The sequence below is a fragment of the Hippocampus bargibanti genome, linkage group LG05, assembly GCF_051943395.1.
Source record: "Hippocampus bargibanti isolate YZ-2025 linkage group LG05, ASM5194339v1, whole genome shotgun sequence".
Taxonomy (NCBI): domain Eukaryota; kingdom Metazoa; phylum Chordata; class Actinopteri; order Syngnathiformes; family Syngnathidae; genus Hippocampus; species Hippocampus bargibanti.
The window spans coordinates 9511880-9531834 of record NC_142738.1 but is presented as its reverse complement, the minus strand read 5'-3'; the positions used below and the strand labels follow the sequence as shown (position 1 = coordinate 9531834).

The window sequence follows — 19955 nt, the reverse complement described above, 5'->3', positions numbered from 1 at the left end:
TGATTTTTCTTCTCCTGAGTTCGCAATCACATACGGTGTAGCATCTGTGACTTCAAATGTATGTGGCTTTAAAAAACAGTCTGCCCTGTTGAGTGATGTGGGAGTCAGTAAATAAATGTAGTGATGGCTATTGGTGGTTCAGAAAAATGGTTGGCAGTTACTTCCCGACAACTTTTGTATGAATGACCTTGTTATGTTTGTTCAAGAAAGTACTGGAACTGAATGTGCACCAAAAGCTGAGTCTGTCATGAAAGTTCATGATTATTAAAATGAAACCTACACCAAAAAAAAGACAATGACAGGTCACAAAGGATTTGCGCTCAATTTACCACTTGTAGAACATTGGCAAAATTCCTATTTATATGACTTTAGATAGTCCACTGCTCCCCACCACCCTGAAAAAGGAATACTATATGCACTAATGTGTACACTTTGTAAATCCAAACACTGAGAGATGATATCACAAGACTTTTGTTAAATGTGGTATGATCAGAACGTTTTGCGAAGCGACTACTTCTAACACTTTGGTTGACATGATTAAGAAGAGAGACAAGTCTATTGTTTAGTCAGGGCGAAGCTTCGGTTCGTCTCCAGTTGTGCCAGTGTGCTGTGATTATTAATGTTCACATCTGGTATGGTTTTGACAAGGAATCCTATAAAGAACCTAATAGCCTCCACTCCTCTAAAATATTTTGCCGGCTGATTAACAAATCTTGTTCACATAAATGAGCACCATCTGTGATTTATTACCTTTTTACTTGTTCTCTTTCAATGTAATGAAGGCTGATGAAGATTTTGTATCCAGGCCTGTTGAGGAACGAAGGACAATCGTGTTGTGTTCCTCAGAAAATCTAACGTCATTTACAAGTTGGTATTGCATTCCCTTGCAGTTCTGATGAGAATTAGCAGGTAAAACTGAGCATACCATACAACAAGGTGAAAGGAGCACAGGACATGCTCCTTTCACCTTGCCTTTTAGGGTCGAGCTGACTGGACCTTTACATACCTGTCAACTTATACGTTTTCCCCGAATTTTTAATTTTTTAAAGTTTTTTCATCGTTTTGAATTGTGTACACCGTAAAGCAACTTATAAACAAAAAAAAAAAATAATAAAAAATAAACGATTTTAATAAGACCGATCTTGTCTTACCCATTTCGGCTCTAATTCGGATCGTCTCGGTCACTGGTAGCAAACGACAATGCGTTCGTCAATTATTAATATTGTCACGTGTCCACGGTATACCAGCCCGTTATCCTTGATCAGGCATTTATTTTCTGCGGTTATCGAGTCTTCGTCGATGAAGCATGATATGCGCATGCGCGTCACATTATTTTCGTTTGATTTTGTATTTCCGGTTCCGTATGGGGAGGGCACTAAGAAAAAAAATGACATTTCTTATGGTGTGTATTAAGTTAATAAAATAAAATAATTACAATTATTATTTATTATAAATAACAAATTACTCTCTGTTTTTATGCTTGCTATAAGCAAATAATTATGTGTCGGGTTGTGTTTGTAAGGTTTATTATTGCTTAATAAGGGGAATTGCAATCATTAGTAAGGGGAGCAAAAGTAATATTCGATCATATCGTATATATTTTTTTTTATCGCTGCGTACGGTCGTTTATGAAGGCATAATGTACGCATGCGCGGTAAACTGCATTTCCGCTTATGTTAGCGTTTTTTTATCATTTCAAATAATGTACGGCGTACCACTATTTTTATACGGGAATTGTAATCATTTATAAGTGAAGCTATTAGCAAAGGTTGACAGGTGCTTTTAGTTTGTGCGTAGGGTTAAAATCGTTAACTACAGGAGATTTGCTCCAAATTAGCGTTCCTAACGCCATAATGTCACCACCTGACACTTAGGTTTGGGTAAACGTGGTCGACATTTTTTCTTCCAAAGCTGTAACACGATTTTAGGCCAAATAAAGATGTTAGGTTTTGCTTAACTTTTAGCTTCGTCAAATCAAGAGAAATGTGCCGGTTAGCATTAATAGCAATGGCTGGGCCATATAAAAATAACATTCGCACAAAATAAACGTTTTGGAATGTTTTTATGTTCTGAAACCCAATTTTTATTTACAGTTGCTACTAACTTCAGTTGGTGAGAATTATCATAAGAAATGATTTTGATATTAAAAATGAAGATTCATTACCGTTCACAAAAAATACAGTTGACAGGCTTGCACTTCTCTGTGTTAATTGCGAGTTACCGTCTTTTACCACGAGATGTCACCAAACTTCAAGCGGAACTGACGCAACATTCAGAATACCAGGAAATTAAGGTATTCGTTCGAGAAACATGTTCGGGTTCAGTGCTAAATTACTCATACGTAATTATAAAAAGGTTGAGGGATGGAGAGAAAGGTCAAATTAAAGATTAAAGAAGGGAGGAATGGAACGAAAGGTAACATATATTTTCATACGTCAATCATCGAATTCTTTGACAGATGAACACATTCCTGCAAAAACAAACAATATATCCCTTTGAATGTAAAGATGTAAGTACAAAAACTCGTTGTGATAATAAAAATTAAACCATAAAGGCAAACACACGGAAGTGACGCGTGAATTCAGGAAGTAAACAGGAAGTGTGGTTTGCTCCGGTCGGCTGCTTCATATGTCGCTATTTCCAAAACTGGGTACTTTCCACCCTTTTCTACCATCGTCTAGTTCTCCGTTAATATGCAGCTGTAAACAGGACGGCAAAGAAAGGTAATGTAAATATTCCATTTAAAAAAAAATACATGAGTATCACGACGTTATTTTGCTGTTTATATTTATTCCAAATTCCGAACAGATTGTATTTCCATCTTTAAGTCCGTTTTCTGTAACCTTACAGTTGTTATCCTGCACATATTTGCTCGTGAAAATGTAATGGCGCGTAGCTCTACAGAATGCAATGCTATCACCGTTGTGATAATATCTTAGGTGTGCCTATGGTGTCATGGAGGATATATAGTTCAAATCCAAACTGCGTGATTTTTTTCCCCATTGAAGAAATTCCCTAAATTGGGAGTACGGAACTCTAGTTGTCTGCAAGCCTGCTTTATCTCACCCTATTCCAAAACACCTGCTTCTATCGATTGTGATCATTTGAGGCTTCTACAGAGCTTTCTGTTGAGCTGATCATTTGAATCAGTTGTGTTGTAGTAGAAAGATCTGAAACAGGGAGGATACGTCTCTAGGAACTGGATTGATTGCATTGTAATGATTCTTCATGAATCCGTGTTATTGCCATAATTACTGCTATCTAGTTGCCATCCACATCTTCAAAACGGGTCCGCTGAATGACCCTCTTGGGTATGGAAATGAGGACAGAAAGCTAGGTTTGGGAAGCAGGGAGGTTGTTGCTCCAGGATGTCAACATTTTCCTCAACCAGGAGCTGTCCGATGCTGTTGGCATTGTGAGTGTGCACGTTGTCCTCGTGAACCAGCCACGGGTAGTCCTGCCACAATTTCTTCCAGCAATACAGGAAGTGCCAGCATCTCCTTCGAGATGTGCTGGTTGATCACTGAAAGGGAAAATTAGTCATTTTATTTCCTGTTATTGTTATCTCAATCCAATTTCAGTTTGTGAAATGCTGGTGTAAACCCAGTAAAAATGCACAGCCGCCTGCAGGAGTTGAAAAAGGAAGAGGAGACGCTCCTCAAAATCCAAGTCATGCTTCAAGACCAGCTGAACAGGTTAAAGGTTAGTGTGTGAGATTTCAACACTATTTGTGCTTCCAGTGGTTTATATGATACATTTTTGTTTGTTTAATCTATGTTTTAGTTTGAAGAAGGAGCTTTAAGATCAATCATAAGAGCTCAAACTGAGGAAGGAGCACCTGAATGCCCGTCTCCAGAAATCGAGGTAGCATCGGGCACCCGAATAGAGTGCAAACTCTAAGATGATTCGTTAGTTAAAAATGATCCTCAATCCCTCTGTCTACAGGAAATCAACCTCGACGATGAAAACAAGATTAACTCCACCAAGCTTTTGCTGAACACCGCTGCTGATTATGATATGGAGGAGGAGGAGGAAGACGATGAGAACGACGACGAAGTAGAAGAAGAAGAAGAGGAGGAGAATGAGGGAAATGAAGACCATGACAATGAGTTTGGGTTTGTGCGCGACAGGGATGATGATGATGATGATGATGTAGAATATGACGATGATTACTGAGGTGTGGAAACAATCCAACGACACATTCTATAGATGCGTTTATTTGTCCGCCGGTGTTTGTCATTTGAGTTTTAATTTATTGTCGCTGGGGTTGTTGGATTCCAATGTGGTGCTCATATCTTATCCTTCCCACTGTTAAAAGGCATTTGGATCTCAGTAAAATGTTATCATCTGTGTTTCAAGTGTAGATAGAAACCCCACACCAAAATAGCTGGTGATTTTTTTGTAATGCTTCTTGTCCACCGGTCAAACTATAGGGTGCCGTTGTTTAGCTGAAAAACCACAAATCAAGTGTTGAAATGTGCCTGTTAGCATTAATAGGAATGGCTGGGCCATATAAACGTAACACAAGCACAAAATAAATGTTTTGAAATGTTTTTTTTTATGTTCTAGAACACAATTTTGATTTACATTTGTTACTGACTTGGCGTTGGTGAGAATTATCATCGGAAATGATTTTCATATTAAAAATAATGTGTCAAAACTATTCTTGATCTATATGTCGATGTCAATCCAGTATGGCAAATGTTATAATCCTTGCTGTACTCCAGGCCAAAGGGTTATGCAGCGTAAACATTTTCTGCCAACAAACTATTCAGCATTTTCTAACAGCTCCAACAATGCAGCGGGCCTCACAATAGGGACCAGCTTTCAAACTCAGAGCAAGCTCAGCTCTGCACACGTGTGCACTACGACAGGAGGTGGACCAAAATAGGGGAAGCTCTCCTTTAAACTCTGTACGCAGCTTTACGACTTGGTTGGCAAGGAAGTTAAAAAAAAAACATTTGCACAGGGACTCGACTGACCTGACACCACCTACGGATGATCTCTTCCTAAACAACAGGTAATATGATTGTGGGATTGTTACATTCGGTGAACATAGTTTAAATATTGGTTTTAAAAAGGTTTTAATGTTGAACATGTAAATATATCTCGGCTATTTCTTTTGAATGTGTAGCAAAGGAATTAAGTCTAATGTTGGATTTGAGTGGTTTGGATTAGTCTCTTAGCCTTGATTAGTCTCTCAGTGGAGAAATGTACATTTCACAGCAGCAAAGTGATGAAAGTAAGAGGAAAGGAAAGGAAGAAGTAGAAAACAAAATACAGTACCTGCTGTAAAGGCAGCCACTCATTGCACCATCTTGATATCAAGCGGGAAAAACAAAAACAAAATAACAAATAGTATCACAACACAAATACACAGAAGTAACATTGTTTAATATTGCCAATCGTGAAGTGTGGATTGATGCTATAATAAAAATAGGTGCATATTAATAGTGTATCCATGCTAAGTCTCACAATTTGGTCAGGTGACTCCCGATTTTGACCACAAAACTCACTTTATAAAGCAACTATTGTCACAATACAGACAGTTCATTTGTAAGGTGAAACAAAATGTAAAAAAAAAAAAAACTATGTAAAAAAACAAAATACATTTTTATCCTAATTGAATGTATAAAACAATGAGAGCATTTTTGGGTTTTATTTACTTCTAATTTGCACTTTTGTGACGCTCGCATTATTTTAACATGCACCACAGAGTCGCGAGTACGAAAGTGTCCCGATTTATGATTTCTGAAACTTAACATGTATGACAGTGGCAACTGTGTTTTATCTCTTAAAGGACAACCGATGCCATTTTTTTGTTTCCTAACTGACATCAGAAAAAACGTTTTAGAGCATCTAAAATACCCAAAACACGCAGGCTGATACTTTTGTTCAAATGCGAAACACCAATAAAAATGAGTTAAAGTGTCCCAAAACTACTTCAAAATGACCTCGGGATGGCGAGTTTCAGAATGGGCTGATTTGTCAGCTGGGAATTTGTGTCAACTAGTATCAAATAGTAGTCTTGGTGCAACACACCATCGCATTATTTATGTGTTATCTTTCTAATTTTGCCATCAACCTGATGTTTTCAGACCAAACAAAGTACCCAAAATGCATTGTGTGTCGCTTTCTCGGTCAGGGGCGTTCCAGACGCGACGTCATGTCAGGCATCGTCAACTCGAAAACAAGACTTCCTGAATATTCAGCGCAAGTCTTAAAACGTAAAATATAGCTATATGCCGTGGAATCGTTGTAAAATACGCTCAGTAGAAGTCATTTGAAGTGATTTTACAAATTATGGACACAACTTGTCCAGAGGCGTTGGTTGTCGTTATTTATAGGACATCTCACCCCTAAAAGGAGTCCTCACCCTACGTCACTGAAGGAACACCCCTCAGCGAGAAAGGACATCCCTCGCATCACCTCAAGGCATTTTGCAAAACTTTGTTTGGTCTGAAAACTTCGTGTTGATGGCGAAATTAGAAGGAAAACACATAAATAACGCGATGGTGAATCCTTGTTTGTGGCACCAAGCATCTATTTGATTATTCACTGACAAAAATTGTAAGGAATTAATCAGCCCGTTTCCACAGAGCTTTGCCGCCCTCTTCTGCCTCTTTTCGGTGGTACACCCCCCCCCCCCCCCCCGCCCAGATGATACACATTCGGTGCTACATTTCCCCCCTCAAAATGACACGGAATAAATTCTTTAATCGATTGCAAACATGTATGCTTTCCTCTTCAGAACTATTTGAATCATATTCATAACTGGATGAGTAACAAGAAAGCATACTCCGAATCTGAAGCCATTGTTTTGATTCTCGAGCAAGGCAAGACGTCTTACCGTGACACCACGAACATGGGGGCGGGACCTTCTGAAAATAGCCACTTCCGGTTTCAAATTGAAGTACTTTTTACACACTAAGTCATTTTTATTGGTGTTTTGCATTTGAGTAAAAATATCATCCTGCGTGTTTTGGGTATTTTAGATGCTATAAAACGTTTTTCTGATGTCAGTTAGGAAACAAAAAAAGTGATGTTGGTTGTCCTTTAAAGTTACATAAAAATAATGCAGATTATTATTGCAGTGGGGTTGTGTTAGGATATATCAGCAAGGAATGTTTTTTTTTTTTTAATCTACATTTTCTTGAGCAAAAATGTGGACAATCCGCAAATATATCAAATTACATAAAATAAATTTAAAAAATGTGAAATCTGTAGGGTGGTGGTAGATGATTGGACCTGAATGTCACGTTTATCTGCATAATGGTGCTTTCTACTATCGTGACTGCTTTATTTCCTGTATATGATAACTGTCCATGTTAATCGCTTTTTTCCAGCTTCAGATGTTGTTCAAGCGCTATATAAATCAATATCTATTGTATAATATTTTTGCTTACACATGTGAAATCATAGTCGACTTCTGTCAGCCTCAGCAAAATGAGTTCACAGTCCATCGAGTTTGAATTGGGGGTGGAGGTGGGGTAGGGGGGTAGCGGAGTGTTTGGGATGAGGGACCCCTCGGCATTATTGTATGCCTTTATGCAAGGCATCGGCGACTGGCAATCCATGCTCCTTAATATATTACACAAATATAGTTGTACGTTATTATGTATTCATATTTGAAAACCCATAATACATGATAAACATTTCACCCCAGACACACACACACGTATGCAAAATCCACTGATGCCAAATTTTAAATATGCAAGGATTGACTGAAGTTATTAGCTGTAATACCAGCATGTAACACCAGATGGCTTAGAGGCACTCACACGGTTTCTTGTACTGCTTTATTGTACTTGAGTAGACCAAATGCCTTTTCCGCAGTTTTGAATACCGTATTTTCCAGTGTATAAGGCGTACCCAAAAGTCTTCATTTTCTTCAAAAGATGACCCTGCACCTTATACGCAGGTGCACCTTATATGCTGAAGTAATATTGAGAGCCACAACAGGTCTCGCAACAACTCTAAGCAGCCGCTTACTCCATTTCTCCTCTCTTGAAGTAGTGCGTAACCCCAGCCTCAACTGTCGCGCCTCATAATGTGGGTGTGTCTTATATTTGGAAAACTCATCGGAAGAGCTTCGTCAGTGAACTAAAGTTGTGCTAGTAACTGGCCCTATATACTGTATATCCCGTATGGACAGACCTCTGCTCTGATAGGTCCCTGCTCTAAGGTTGGGGGAGCAGTAGACTACTCCCTATAGCTAATCTGATTTCTTCTTTTATTCTGTTTGATTACCTGTAATGTTCTATGCCTGGCTCTGATTGCCCCATTATCTCTGGTATCACCTCATTAGCATGACTAAGCCAACGTGGTAACGACTAAGAAGTCTGTTTTAAGACCTGTCTAAATCAAACCTTAAAGGACAACCGACGTCACTTTTTTGTTTTTAATTGACATCAGAAAAATGTTTTATAGCATCTAAAATACCCAAAACACGCAGTATGATATTTTTATTCAAATGCAAAACACCAATAAAAATGACTTAAAGTGTCCAAAATCTGCAAAAAAATTGAGCTGCGAATTGGGCGTTTTTAGAAAGTCCCGCCTCCAGTTCGTGACGTCACGCCAAAACGTCTTGCATTTCTGGAGAATCAAAACAATGGCTTCAGATTCTGAGAATATGATTTCTTGTTACACATCCAGTTATGAATATGATTCAAATAGTTCTGAGCATACATGTTTGCAATCGATTAAATAATGTATTCCGGGCCATTTTGAGGCAACATTGGGGGGAAATGTCTCACCCAAAAAGAGGCAGAAAATGGCGACCAAGCTCCTGTGAGGAATTAATCAGCCCGTTTCCACAGGCTGATAAATTCCTTACATGGAGCTTGGACGCCCTCTTCTGGCTCTTTCTGGTGCAACACGAGTTTTTCAGACCAAACAAGCATTGACGTGATGGAAGGACTGCTACAATGAGTCCTTTTTTTTGGTCAGGGGCGTTCCTTCAGTGACGTCACGTACGGACTCATCACCAACTCAAAAACAAGACTTCCGGAATATGCAGCACGAGTCTTAAAACGTAACATATAGCTATATGTGGTGGAATCTTTGTAAAATACGCTCTGTAGAAGTCATTTGAAGCCATTTTACAAATTATGGACACAACTTGTCCGGAGACGTTGGTTGTCCTTTAAACCACCAATGCTATTTTGAAGGGTTTTGCTGTTTTACAAAAATAGCTTCTTTTACTCTCCTGTCAAACCATCTATTTTCTTTAGCTAAGATTTTAACCTCACTGTAATCAAATGAGTCATTGCTAGCTTTTAGGTGGAGATGTATTGCAGATTAAAGCCCACGAGCATTGTCCCTGCGATGTTGATATTCTTTTTTTGAGCATTTGTTCAGTTTCCCAAAGGTGTTGCTTTTTACGATATTTATTTTTACAATGTATAAAATAAATTACATTACATGTACTTTCGATGAGAAGGTTTCTTCAGCCGTCATCTGTACTTTTTTGAAGGTGTCGGACGTTTCGCCTCCTATCCAAGAGGCTTCGTCAGCGTTCGTCAGACTTTATTAAACAGTACAGTTTATTTCTTTAATTGTAATACCATAGCACATGTATTATACATAAAAAGGGTATATTTTGTGTAGTTTTAAGACTAATTTGAAAATTTGAAAGTAAAAAATTATGTTTTATGGGGACCTGGGAACGGTTTATTCTCATTTTAATGGTTTCCTATAGGAAATTAATTTTTAGGATACACACATTTCGCCTTACACATTGGGAACCAATTAAGTTCGTAAGCCAAGGTATCACTGTACTTGAAAGATAGGTTTTAGACAAACAAGCCCATTTTAGATGGAAAAAACTGACTAGGGTTATTTCGTTGTTTGCTTCAAAACCTTTTGCGGTTGTGTGAGGATAAGGCAACTTTAATACATGCATTGAAAAAATGTACTAAGTGTATCTAAACTATGAATTATGTGGACAGAAGTAAAGGAAAACCAGACCCCAAGTGCCCCCGCAAGCTGAAGGATACCATGTGGTGTGGCTGTACCCTCGGTGCGTGCCATGTGCTTGTGTTGGTGCTGTGTGTGTCTGCGACTGAGGACTTCGACTGGACAAAGAACGACCACAGCTCCTTCTATTATGGCACTTTTCCAGCTGGTAGGATCGATTGTAATTCATAAAAATGGCACAATTGTCATATCTGGCGGAACTCCAATTTCCCCTCACCATTTTCAGCAGCCCTTAGTCTCCTTATTAGCGAATGATCGCTATCCGATTTGTCTGTCAGGATTTTCGTGGGGTACCGGCAGTTCAGCCTATCAAACAGAAGGAGCCTGGGATAAAGATGGAAAAGGCCTGAGCATCTGGGACGTATTCAGTCACAAAAGGGGTAAAATTCTACAAAATGACACAGGGGATTCCTCTTGTGAGGGTTACTACAAAGTCAAGGTAGGAGAAGGATCCCAAGGTGATGATCAACTCTGCTTTCACACACACACACACACAAAGAGTCCATTTGCTTCTTACAGGATGACGTGTCACTGATGAAGGAGCTCAAACTGAACCACTATCGCTTTTCCATCTCTTGGCCTCGACTCATTCCAACGGGAATCAAGTGTGAGCAACTTTAATGAATGACACATTCACTCTCTTTTTGCTTTCTTTAATCCCCCCTTGGCGTTAATCGAGGCGATGCCGGTGACATTTCACCTTCTCTTCATCAAAACACACTCACACTTGCTTTTTGAGTACCATAATTTCCGGACAACAGAGCGCAGTTGATTATTAGCCTCACTCAGTACATTTTTAAAGGACAACCGACGCCTGCGGACAAGTTGTGTCCATAATTTGTAAAATCACTTCAAATGACTTCTACTGAGCGTATTTTACAAAGATTCCACGGCATATAGCAATATTTTACGTTTTAAGACTCTCGCTGAATATTCAGGAAGTATTGTTTTCAAGTTGATGACGATGCCTGACGTGACGTCACGTCTGGAACGTCCCTGACTGAGAAAGCGACACACAATGCATTATGGGTACTTTGTTTGGTCTGAAAACTTTGTGTTGATGGCGAAATTAGAAGGAAAAAACATAAATAATGCGATGGTGTGTTGCACCAAGACTACTATTTGATACTAGTTGACACAAATTCCCAGCAGATAAATCAGCCCATTTCCAACGGAGCTTGGGCGCCATCTTGTGCATTTTCTGGGACGCTACATTGCAGATGCCCCAAAATGACACGGAAGGACTTCTTTAATCGATTGCAAACATTACACTGTCAGGATCCACTGGCAGACTTTGCATCCTGCCAGTTTTAGGAAACGATTTCTCGCCGCTGGTAATCCAACCCTCCCATTCAACTCGGAGGGCGACTTTAAATGCACGTTTCACACGCAAAATTACATTAAACCTCCTCGGCACATCTATTCGCCCTGTCTCACTCTTACCTGTAGTGCTCGAGCGCCCTCTGGCGGCCATTAGAAAAACATACATAAAGCACATCTGCATAAACCGCAGGGTTGAAAGTTTGTGACTAAAGTTGCGGTTTATAGTCCGGAAATCACGTTACGAATGTATTTTCACATTCAATTCACAGCTGATCATGTCAACGAAAGAGGAATTCAGTACTACAACGATCTGATCGATCACCTGCTGGGCAGCAAAATCACTCCCATTGTAACTTTGTATCACTGGGATCTCCCGCAGGTTGGTACGCAGAGAACATAAACCGCCCCTCTCTCTAAAATACAGACTCTTTATTAAAACCTTTCATTCTATTTTTCGAGGTCTTGCAAGAGCGATATGGCGGATGGCAGAATATAAGCATGGTCAACCATTTTAATGACTTTGCCAACCTGTGCTTTGAAAGATTCGGCAACCGAGTCAAGTATTGGATTACATTCAGCAATCCATGGGTATGCTTATATCGCATTTGCTGTTTTTTATGTATGTAAGGTTTGACATGCTCATGTTTCATATCTAGTCTGTAGCGGTGGAAGGATACGAAACAGGGGAGCATGCCCCAGGACTGAGGACGAGAGGGACTGGAGCATACCGGGCTGCCCATCACATTATTAAGGTAAGTCATGTGTGTGTACAATCCCATTGCTGAAATACGTTTTGAGTCCAGTCATACCTCAGTTTACGAACTTAATTGGTTCACAGAAAGTGTGTGTAAGGCAAAAAGTGTGTCTTCCAAACCATTAAAAATGGGAGTAATCCGTTCGCAGGTCCCCATAAAACATAATTTTCTACTAAATAAGCCTTAAAACTACAGAAAATATACCTTATTTTATGTATAATAAATGTGATCTTGTATTGTTAAAGAAATAAACAATACTGGATAATAAAGTTGTTTTATTTACCTTTGTGACGGTCGTTGATGTAGTTGCCTCTTGATGATATCCGAGTGAAGTTGCTGTGATTTCTCGGCGATAATACCCTCACACACTGTCCCCTGCTAGCTGCTTTTCGTTAATCTGAATCAACAGAAGTTTTTCAACCTCTTCTATTGCCTGAGACCATTGCTTAGACAACACAGAAACACCCTTAGCAACACGTAGCAATTGCCGACTTAGTATACTGGTACTGGGATGCTAAGTCACACAAACGCACACCTCATTCGTGTTTCTAGATGATCTCCTTCTTCTGCTCGACCACAATTTTGTTTTGTGTCCTCTTCGGCTCAACATTAGCCTGGGGTGGGGTCTTTTCCGGTCCCATAATAGAAAATGTATCCTTGATAACAAACCACGTATGCCAAGTATGCACTCAGAAAAAGGGTGTGTGAAAAAGTAGTCCGGCAGCCACGGTGGCGTTGTTCGGCCGTGTGGTTTGGTGTTCTTCCGCCAAAAACTATTCCGCCAGCCATTGTGGCACTCTGTGTCTTTCCCGAAAACTAGTTCATATGCCAAGATCATATTCTCGCGAGTTTAATGTTCGTAAGGCGAAAAGTTTGTTCGCTAAAGTGTTCGTAAGCGGAGGTATTACTGTATTATATATCGGAGCTTATGTTTAGGACACCAGGTAAGGCCTTACTGGGAAATTATACCATATTAACTTAAATGTGACCAATCCACAACTTCCTGACAGGCTCATGCCAAAGTTTGGCACACGTACGATATGCAATGGAGGCCGAAACAAAATGGTAGGCAATCACTCAACTGGAAACACTTTATATATTTCTCTAAATCTTTTTTTTTTTTAAAAACGTTTCAGGTCTTGTGGGCATCTCCCTGACAGCAGATTGGGGAGAGCCCGTGGACATAAGCAACCAGAAGGACATCGAAGCAGCAGAGAGATACGTGCAGTTCTCCCTCGGCTGGTTTGCAACACCCGTCTTTCACGGGGACTACCCTCAAGTGATGAAAGATTTCATTGGCAAGTTGACATCACAGTTGAATGCCATGTAAAACGGCAATTTTTTGAGAAACAATCAGTGAACGTTTTTGTATCAGATTAAAAAAGTGGTGCACAACCCAGTGACCATAAAACTGTTACATTCTTCAATTCCGACAAATTGGCGCTGTTGTTAAAGACAGCTTCTTTCATCTTAGACAGCTTGCTAAAATCAAACCTCTTGTTTCTCATGAGCACCTTGAAGCAGTATTTCATGCCTTTTTCCCCATCTCGGCTCGATTACTGTAATGCGCTTTACTTTGAAGTCAGCCAATCCTCTATGAAGCGTATCCAGCTGGTCCAGAATGCTGCTGCTCGCCTCTTAACTGGTACTCGTAAGAGGGAGCATACCACTCCTACTCTGGCATCCCTTCACTGTCTCCCTATACATTTTAGAGTTCTTTTCTAGATCTTATTGGTTTTCAAATCTTTAAATAGGCTTGCTCCTCCTTACCTCCCAGAGGTCATCTGTCACTACTATCTTTGTGATAGAGATTAGACAGAATAAGAATGTATCATATCAGAATCAGAATCATCTTTATTGCCAAGTATTTAGAACACACAAGGAATTTGTTTCCGGTAGAACACGCTGCACTAGTATCGTCGTCAAAAAAACTGCTAAGTGGCACTATACAGTTCCATTTTGGCTACTGTTGGCTACATGTTTAAAAGTTTCATGCTGTTATACGCTTAGTCAACATGTGTGACTCGATTGAAGCACAGACAACCTGGGGTCAATCAGGTCAACAGACACAGCAAGTTAAACTGTCAGCTTCATCGAGATCTGGCCTTGGACAGAATTTAGGACTTGGGAAACTCCTTTATCACCGAAGTTATTTACGCCTTGAACATCCTGCACAGGAAGAGCTCATTAGCCAGGTTACAAATTTATCAGCTAATGGAAAAGACAATTTTATTGCTTACAGCTGTTGGGGCTCAGAACGTTACAGGGGCGTGGTATTCTAATGAAGAAAACTATGTTTTACTAATGTATCACTTAAATGTGCATATACTCTCAATAAATAGCTTGGAGGGAGGACTGCAGAATTCAGACGTCTGCCATGAATGGCTACGTCTCCTGCCGGCAGTAGGGACAATCTTTCTGGGTTCGAGTCTTCGTCCACAGTGTCTGACTGTCACATCTTTGACACTTTGTGCCTGCTTTATTTCCTGTATATGATAGCTGTCCATGTTAAGCGATTTGTTACAGCCTTGGCTGTTGTTAAAGTGCTATATAAATCAATATGTATTGAATTATATTGTATTGCATTTCATTCAAAATGCATTTCCAGGCCTTTTCTGCAGCCTCTTTCAGTTCTTTTTTCTTAATGAGGGTTTCTGGACAGGCAGGAAGAGTGTCCAGCAGGGTCTCGGGTCATCTCGCCTGCCCACATTTACTCCCCAGGAGAAGAGCTATGTCAAGGGTACTTGTGACTTTCTGGGCATCAGTCACTTCACTACACGCTACATCACCCAAAAGAATAATCCACCGGGCCGTAGCGCCAGCAGCTTCTTCATGGACCGTGACTTGGCCGAGCTGGTTGACCCCCAGTGGCCTGACCCCGGTTCTGAGTGGCTCTACTCTGTGCCGTGGGGGTTCCGACGCATGCTCAATTTTGTTAAGGTGATTAATGGATACAAGTGTGATCCTATTTGGACATGAAAGGAACACTGATTGGTTTTATTTTTAAGACTCAATATGGAAACCCAATGATTTATGTGACTGAGAATGGAGTATCCGAGAAGATGCAATGCACAGAGCTGTGTGATGTCTGGAGGATACAGTACTTTAAAGACTACATCGACGAAATGCTAAAAGGTGAACATGCTAAAGCTCCTGGACATTTTTTTGGGGTCTTTCACAATGCGAAGAAACTGAATTTTGTTCTAATCCCGCTCTCAGCCCTCAGAGATGGTGTCAATATCAAAGGTTACACCGCATGGTCCCTGCTGGACAAGTTTGAGTGGGACGAAGGTTTCAGTGAGAGATTTGGATTGTATCATGTGGATTTCCGGAACAAGCACAAGCCTCGCTATCCCAAAGCATCTGTTCAGTTTTACAAGCGCATCATCGGCTCGAATGGATTTCCCAATCAGAGAGAAGTAGGAGGCACTCGCTATGATTCACACACACACACACACACACACACACACACACACACACACACACACACACACACACACACACACACACATATAGCTAGATTTCTATCTATTTGAGTTACTTTGGGGTTGAGTGAACGCTGGCATGTGGCTGCCGCTGCTCACCCACAGAAAAAAAATTATCCTGTGACTGTAAAATGACCTTGCGAGTTTTGAAAGGCGCTTAGAAATGAAATGTATTATTATATTATTATCTATTTGGTATCTATATGCTATCTATCTATCTATCTACTAGTTATCTGTTAGCTAGCTAATCTCGCTATCTAGCTGGCTAGATAGCTATCCAGATTGCTACCTAACTAGCTATCTATTTGCTATTTATATGCTAGCTATTAGCTATCTACCTATTCACTATCAGGCTATCTATTATCTATGTAACTGGCTATTAGCCAGCTAGCTAACTTTCTATCTATTTGAGTTATTCCAGGTTGAGTGAACGCTGGCGCATGTGGCTGCTGCTGCTCACCCACAAAAAAACTATCCTGTGACAGTTCTGAAAGGCGTTTAGAAATGAAATGTATTATTATTATTATTATTATTATATTCAATAAGACTCAAATCGATGAATTATTACGCTGTGTATGCCGATCTCAGCATGATGAAAATATATATTTTTTCATAATCAGAATAAAAATAATACACCTGACAATACTGGACCATGGCATAAACATTATATTTTTTGTACAAATCTTGACAGGTTGAGAACTGGAGGAGGAAAGCTATGGAGACCTGCTCATCAAGTAATCAGCTCCTGGCTGCAGGTCTGTTTGCCGCGTTTTAAAAAAAATAATAATATAAAAAGACCACTGATCAACTAGCTGGGGTAAACAAATAAAGATTCTGACCTCAAACGTCCAACTTCAGAGGAAAATCGTTAATTGGAAAAGACAATCTGACTCGATAGATGGGACATTGCCTCAAACATGAACCAATGAATCCAACTAGACTGGCACTAAGCAGAGTATAGATTTGGCAGAGGTTAAGTTAATTCAGGAAGTGGAAATACTAAAACTAGCAAAGAAAATCTGAGATATCTTTTTTTGTTTGCCCCCTCCCCTCAGCTAGAAGAAAGGCAACGGATGATGCCGAAAAGCCCAGGGTTTGGCCTGTGCATGATGAAGTTTAGGACTTGCTTGAGGGTACAAGTCTTTACTTCGAGTGTGCTGTTTTTGTCATCTTGCAATTTTACTAACTATGAACTTGCATGCAGTGTGCCGCTTGATCATGATGAAACATTTGTTCAGATTTGAGGCTACGAGTGACAAAACAAGTTGGTTGACGGCTATAAAATAGCGCAATATATGTCAAAGTCAAGGCCCGGGGGCCAAATGTGGTCTGCCACATCATTTTATTCGGCCCATGAAAGCAAATTTAACTTGTGAAATTCTATGATGCTTGCTCAAGTCCGAAACAAAATTTCTCATTTATATTTTGTTGTACAGTGTGACCCAAAAAGATGCGTACCATGAAAATTTCGAGTGTGGCTTTGATTAAAAAGCCATTTATTTCAAATTACAACCACACATTATTCAGTTTATAGAAGACGATTCACCAGTTTCAGCTATTTCTGTCAATTTTTTGTCAATGTATGGCTTTCTCAAGATGTGTTCTGTATGTCATGCATATTAGCATATTTGACAATAAAGCTGACTTTGACTTTTTGACAAATGTCCACCATTTCATTGCATGCAAACCTGTACTCGTCTGACAAAGTTGTCAATCACTTTTACACACTCCTCTTTAGTGAGGGTGACCCAAAAAGATGCATCCTACTGAGTCCCTCACTGCAGCAATGTTTTCTCTCAAAAGAGGAGTGTGTAAAAGTGATCGACAACTTTGTCAGACGTGTACAAGTTTGCTTGCAACAAAATGGTGGACATTTGGAACACATCTTGGGAAAGCCATACATTGACTAAAAATTGACAGTAATTTGAAATAAATAGCTTTTTAATCAAAGCCACAATTGATATTTTCATGGGTACGCAACTTTTTGGGTCATAAAATAAAATATATTAATAAAATAATATATACAGTGATACCTTGGCTTACGAACTTAATTAGTTCCCCGACAGAGTGTGCAAGGCGAAAAGTGTGTATCCCAAAAATGTATTTCCCATACGAAAACATTAAAATGAAAATAATCCGTTCCCAGGTCCCCATAAAACATAATTTTCTACTTTCTAATTTTCTAAGCCTTAAAACTACACAAAATGTACCTTATTTTATTTATAATAAATGTGCTATGGTATTATAATTAAAGAAATAAACTGTACTGTAGAATAAAGTCATTTTATTTACCTAGAATGTTTTACTTCAAATTTGAAATGTAGTTATTCCTTAATTTGTTGCGAATTCTGCATGTAACATGTATAGGATTCAACATTCTACTGGCTTCCCCAAATTCCTAACGGCCCATTAGAGTAACTACAATGTGAACCGTGGCAAAAAAACGTTTGATACCTTTGCAATAGCGGGATAAAATTTTGGAGTGGCCTGGTGGTGGTGGTGCAAAGTCGCTCCGATACGATGCATGCAGTACTCAAAGGGTTATTGATGATTGTTCATCAATTCTGAGTTATTTCTCTTTTTTTTAATAGAGGATCAGCGGAGTACTGCTGCCAATATTCTAAGACTTATACATGGTAAGACGCCATCTTTGCTCAAAAAGACTATAAATAAAAACAAACATGTTTGGAAAAACTCAAACCCTTTGAGTGCTGCAAAAGGCTTTTTTTGGGGTGGGGGGGGGGGGGTCGATGCTTTGAACTTTCTAAATAGTGTGTGTTCTTTACAGACCCGCTGACCAGTCACATGGAGATGGTCACGGAAATTGTTGTTCCGACTGTGTGCACACTCTCAATTTTACTGAGTGCCATCTTCCTCATGTTCCTGCTCCAGAGGCGCAACTAAATGATACACACAGTCACAACCCCGCAATAAACAACCACTCGGAGAATAAGTGAAATCGCTATTTCATGGATTGTGCGTTGACAGGAATGCATTACCGTATTTATTCGAGTATAACGCGCACACGTGTGTAACGCGCACCCCTAATTTTCAATTAAAAATTATAACACATTGTTTCACTTTTTCTCGGCTCAGACTAACGGGTAACAGTATATCAATTAAAATATGAAGAACACTGAATCTAAACTCTGGATATTGGTAATTGTGCAAAACAGCAATGCTTAACTCGCGCTTCAATGTGGGCGAGGCGAGGAAAGGAAATGAAGTGTAGCTAATGGTAATCAAAAATTAAAAAAGAAAGGAATGCGAGTGATCAGGGTCTTTCTGAGAATTGAAACTGAAGGGCAAGAATAGCCATGGAAATACTGCCACCTCCTGGAAGGGATAAAGCATTAAAGGACAACCGACGCCTCCGGACAACTTGTGTCCATAATTTGTAAAATCACTTCAAATGACTTCTACAAAGATTTCACGGCATATAGCTATATTTTACGTTTTAAGACTTGCGCTGAATATTCAGGAAGTCTTGTTTTCAAGTTGATGACGAAGCCTGACGTGACGTCACATTTGGAACGCCCCTGACCGAGAAAGTGACACACAATGCATTTTGGGTACATTGTTTAGTCTGAAAACTTCGTATTGATGTTGATGGCGAAATTAGTAGGAAAAAACAAATAACGTGATGGTGAATCGTTGTGTGTTACACCAAGACTACTATTTGATTCTAGTTGACACAAATTCCCAGCAGACAAATCAGCCCATTCCCAACAAAGCTTGGGCACCATCTTGTGCCTTTTCTGGGACGCTACATTGGAGTCATGATGGCTCGAATTGATACGCAAGTACTTCTTGAATAGATTGCAAACATTTATGCTTTCCTTTTCAGAACTATTTGAATCATATTCATAACTGGATGAGTAACAAGAAAGCATCTTCTCCGAATCTGAAGCCATTGTTTTCATTCTAGGGCAAGGCGACGTCACGAACAAGGGGGTGGGACCTTCTGAAACTCACAATTTCTGGGATCATTTTGAAGTAGTTTTGGGACACGAACTCCTTTTTATTGGTGTTTTGCATTTGACTAAAAATATCAGCCTTTGTTTTTTGGGTATATTAGATAGTATAAAACGTTTTTCTGATGTCGGTGAGGAAAAATGTTGTCGGTTGTCCTTTAAATATACCTGTGTATGAGAATTGTTTTCCCGGGCCTCGTTTATAACACGCACCCAAACTGAGTTCTTTTTTAGGTCGAAAATGTTGCGTGATATACTCGAATAAATACGGTATTGTGGATTGAATTTCAATTTGATGTGGAAAAAGTGTACGGCTTAATAAAGAAAGCGGAATTTTTGTTTTAATCTTCTCCATTAAAATATTGCTGTGAAATACCGTACCAACCTCACTCACTGTCTTGTTTGTGATTCAAGTTGCCAGGTCTTCTCATGAGGTT

At 39.6% G+C, this 19955-nt stretch overlaps 2 protein-coding genes across 7 annotated transcripts; both read left to right on the top strand.

Moving 5' to 3' along the window:
- The first annotated feature begins 2584 nt into the window (after positions 1-2584).
- On the top strand, positions 2585-4663 carry snapc5 (small nuclear RNA activating complex, polypeptide 5). The gene is made up of 4 exons (XM_088996294.1): positions 2585-2723; positions 3582-3702; positions 3784-3864; positions 3946-4663. Exons 2-4 carry the CDS (start codon positions 3613-3615, stop codon positions 4174-4176), a joined length of 402 nt encoding a protein of 133 aa, XP_088852420.1. The 5' UTR covers positions 2585-2723; positions 3582-3612; the 3' UTR covers positions 4177-4663.
- A 137-nt stretch (positions 4664-4800) lies between these two features.
- lctlb (lactase-like b) lies at positions 4801-19898 on the top strand. Of its 6 annotated transcripts, none has more exons than XM_088996288.1 (15): positions 4804-5020; positions 9954-10129; positions 10260-10420; positions 10501-10588; positions 11574-11683; positions 11764-11892; positions 11961-12056; positions 13070-13124; positions 13196-13361; positions 14726-14999; positions 15068-15194; positions 15279-15478; positions 16236-16299; positions 18136-18180; positions 18333-19898. In XM_088996288.1, the coding sequence occupies exons 2-15, from the start codon at positions 10003-10005 to the stop codon at positions 18446-18448; spliced, it is 1758 nt and encodes a 585-aa protein (XP_088852414.1). In that variant the 5' UTR covers positions 4804-5020; positions 9954-10002; the 3' UTR covers positions 18449-19898. The 6 variants fall into 6 exon arrangements, with proteins under 6 accessions (XP_088852413.1, XP_088852411.1, XP_088852414.1 ...); XM_088996290.1 differs by lacking the exon at positions 18136-18180 and adding an exon at positions 16600-16677; XM_088996291.1 differs by lacking the exon at positions 18333-19898 and adding an exon at positions 16600-16677 and having other exon boundaries at positions 18136-18170.
- Positions 19899-19955: the final 57 nt, after the last annotated feature.

Bases quoted from the DNA above. Each gene is read 5' to 3' on its own strand.
- lctlb (XM_088996287.1), top strand. From the start codon at position 10,003: ATGTGGTGTGGCTGTACCCTCGGTGCGTGCCATGTGCTTGTGTTGGTG. The intron at 10,589-11,573 runs GTGAGCAACTTT...TTCAATTCACAG, and splicing joins CATTCCAACGGGAATCAAGT to CTGATCATGTCAACGAAAGA. The intron at 15,479-16,235 runs GTAGGAGGCACT...AAATCTTGACAG, and splicing joins GATTTCCCAATCAGAGAGAA to GTTGAGAACTGGAGGAGGAA.
- snapc5 (XM_088996294.1), top strand. From the start codon at position 3,613: ATGCACAGCCGCCTGCAGGAGTTGAAAAAGGAAGAGGAGACGCTCCTC. The intron at 3,703-3,783 runs GTTAGTGTGTGA...TCTATGTTTTAG, and splicing joins ACCAGCTGAACAGGTTAAAG to TTTGAAGAAGGAGCTTTAAG. The intron at 3,865-3,945 runs GTAGCATCGGGC...CTCTGTCTACAG, and splicing joins GCCCGTCTCCAGAAATCGAG to GAAATCAACCTCGACGATGA.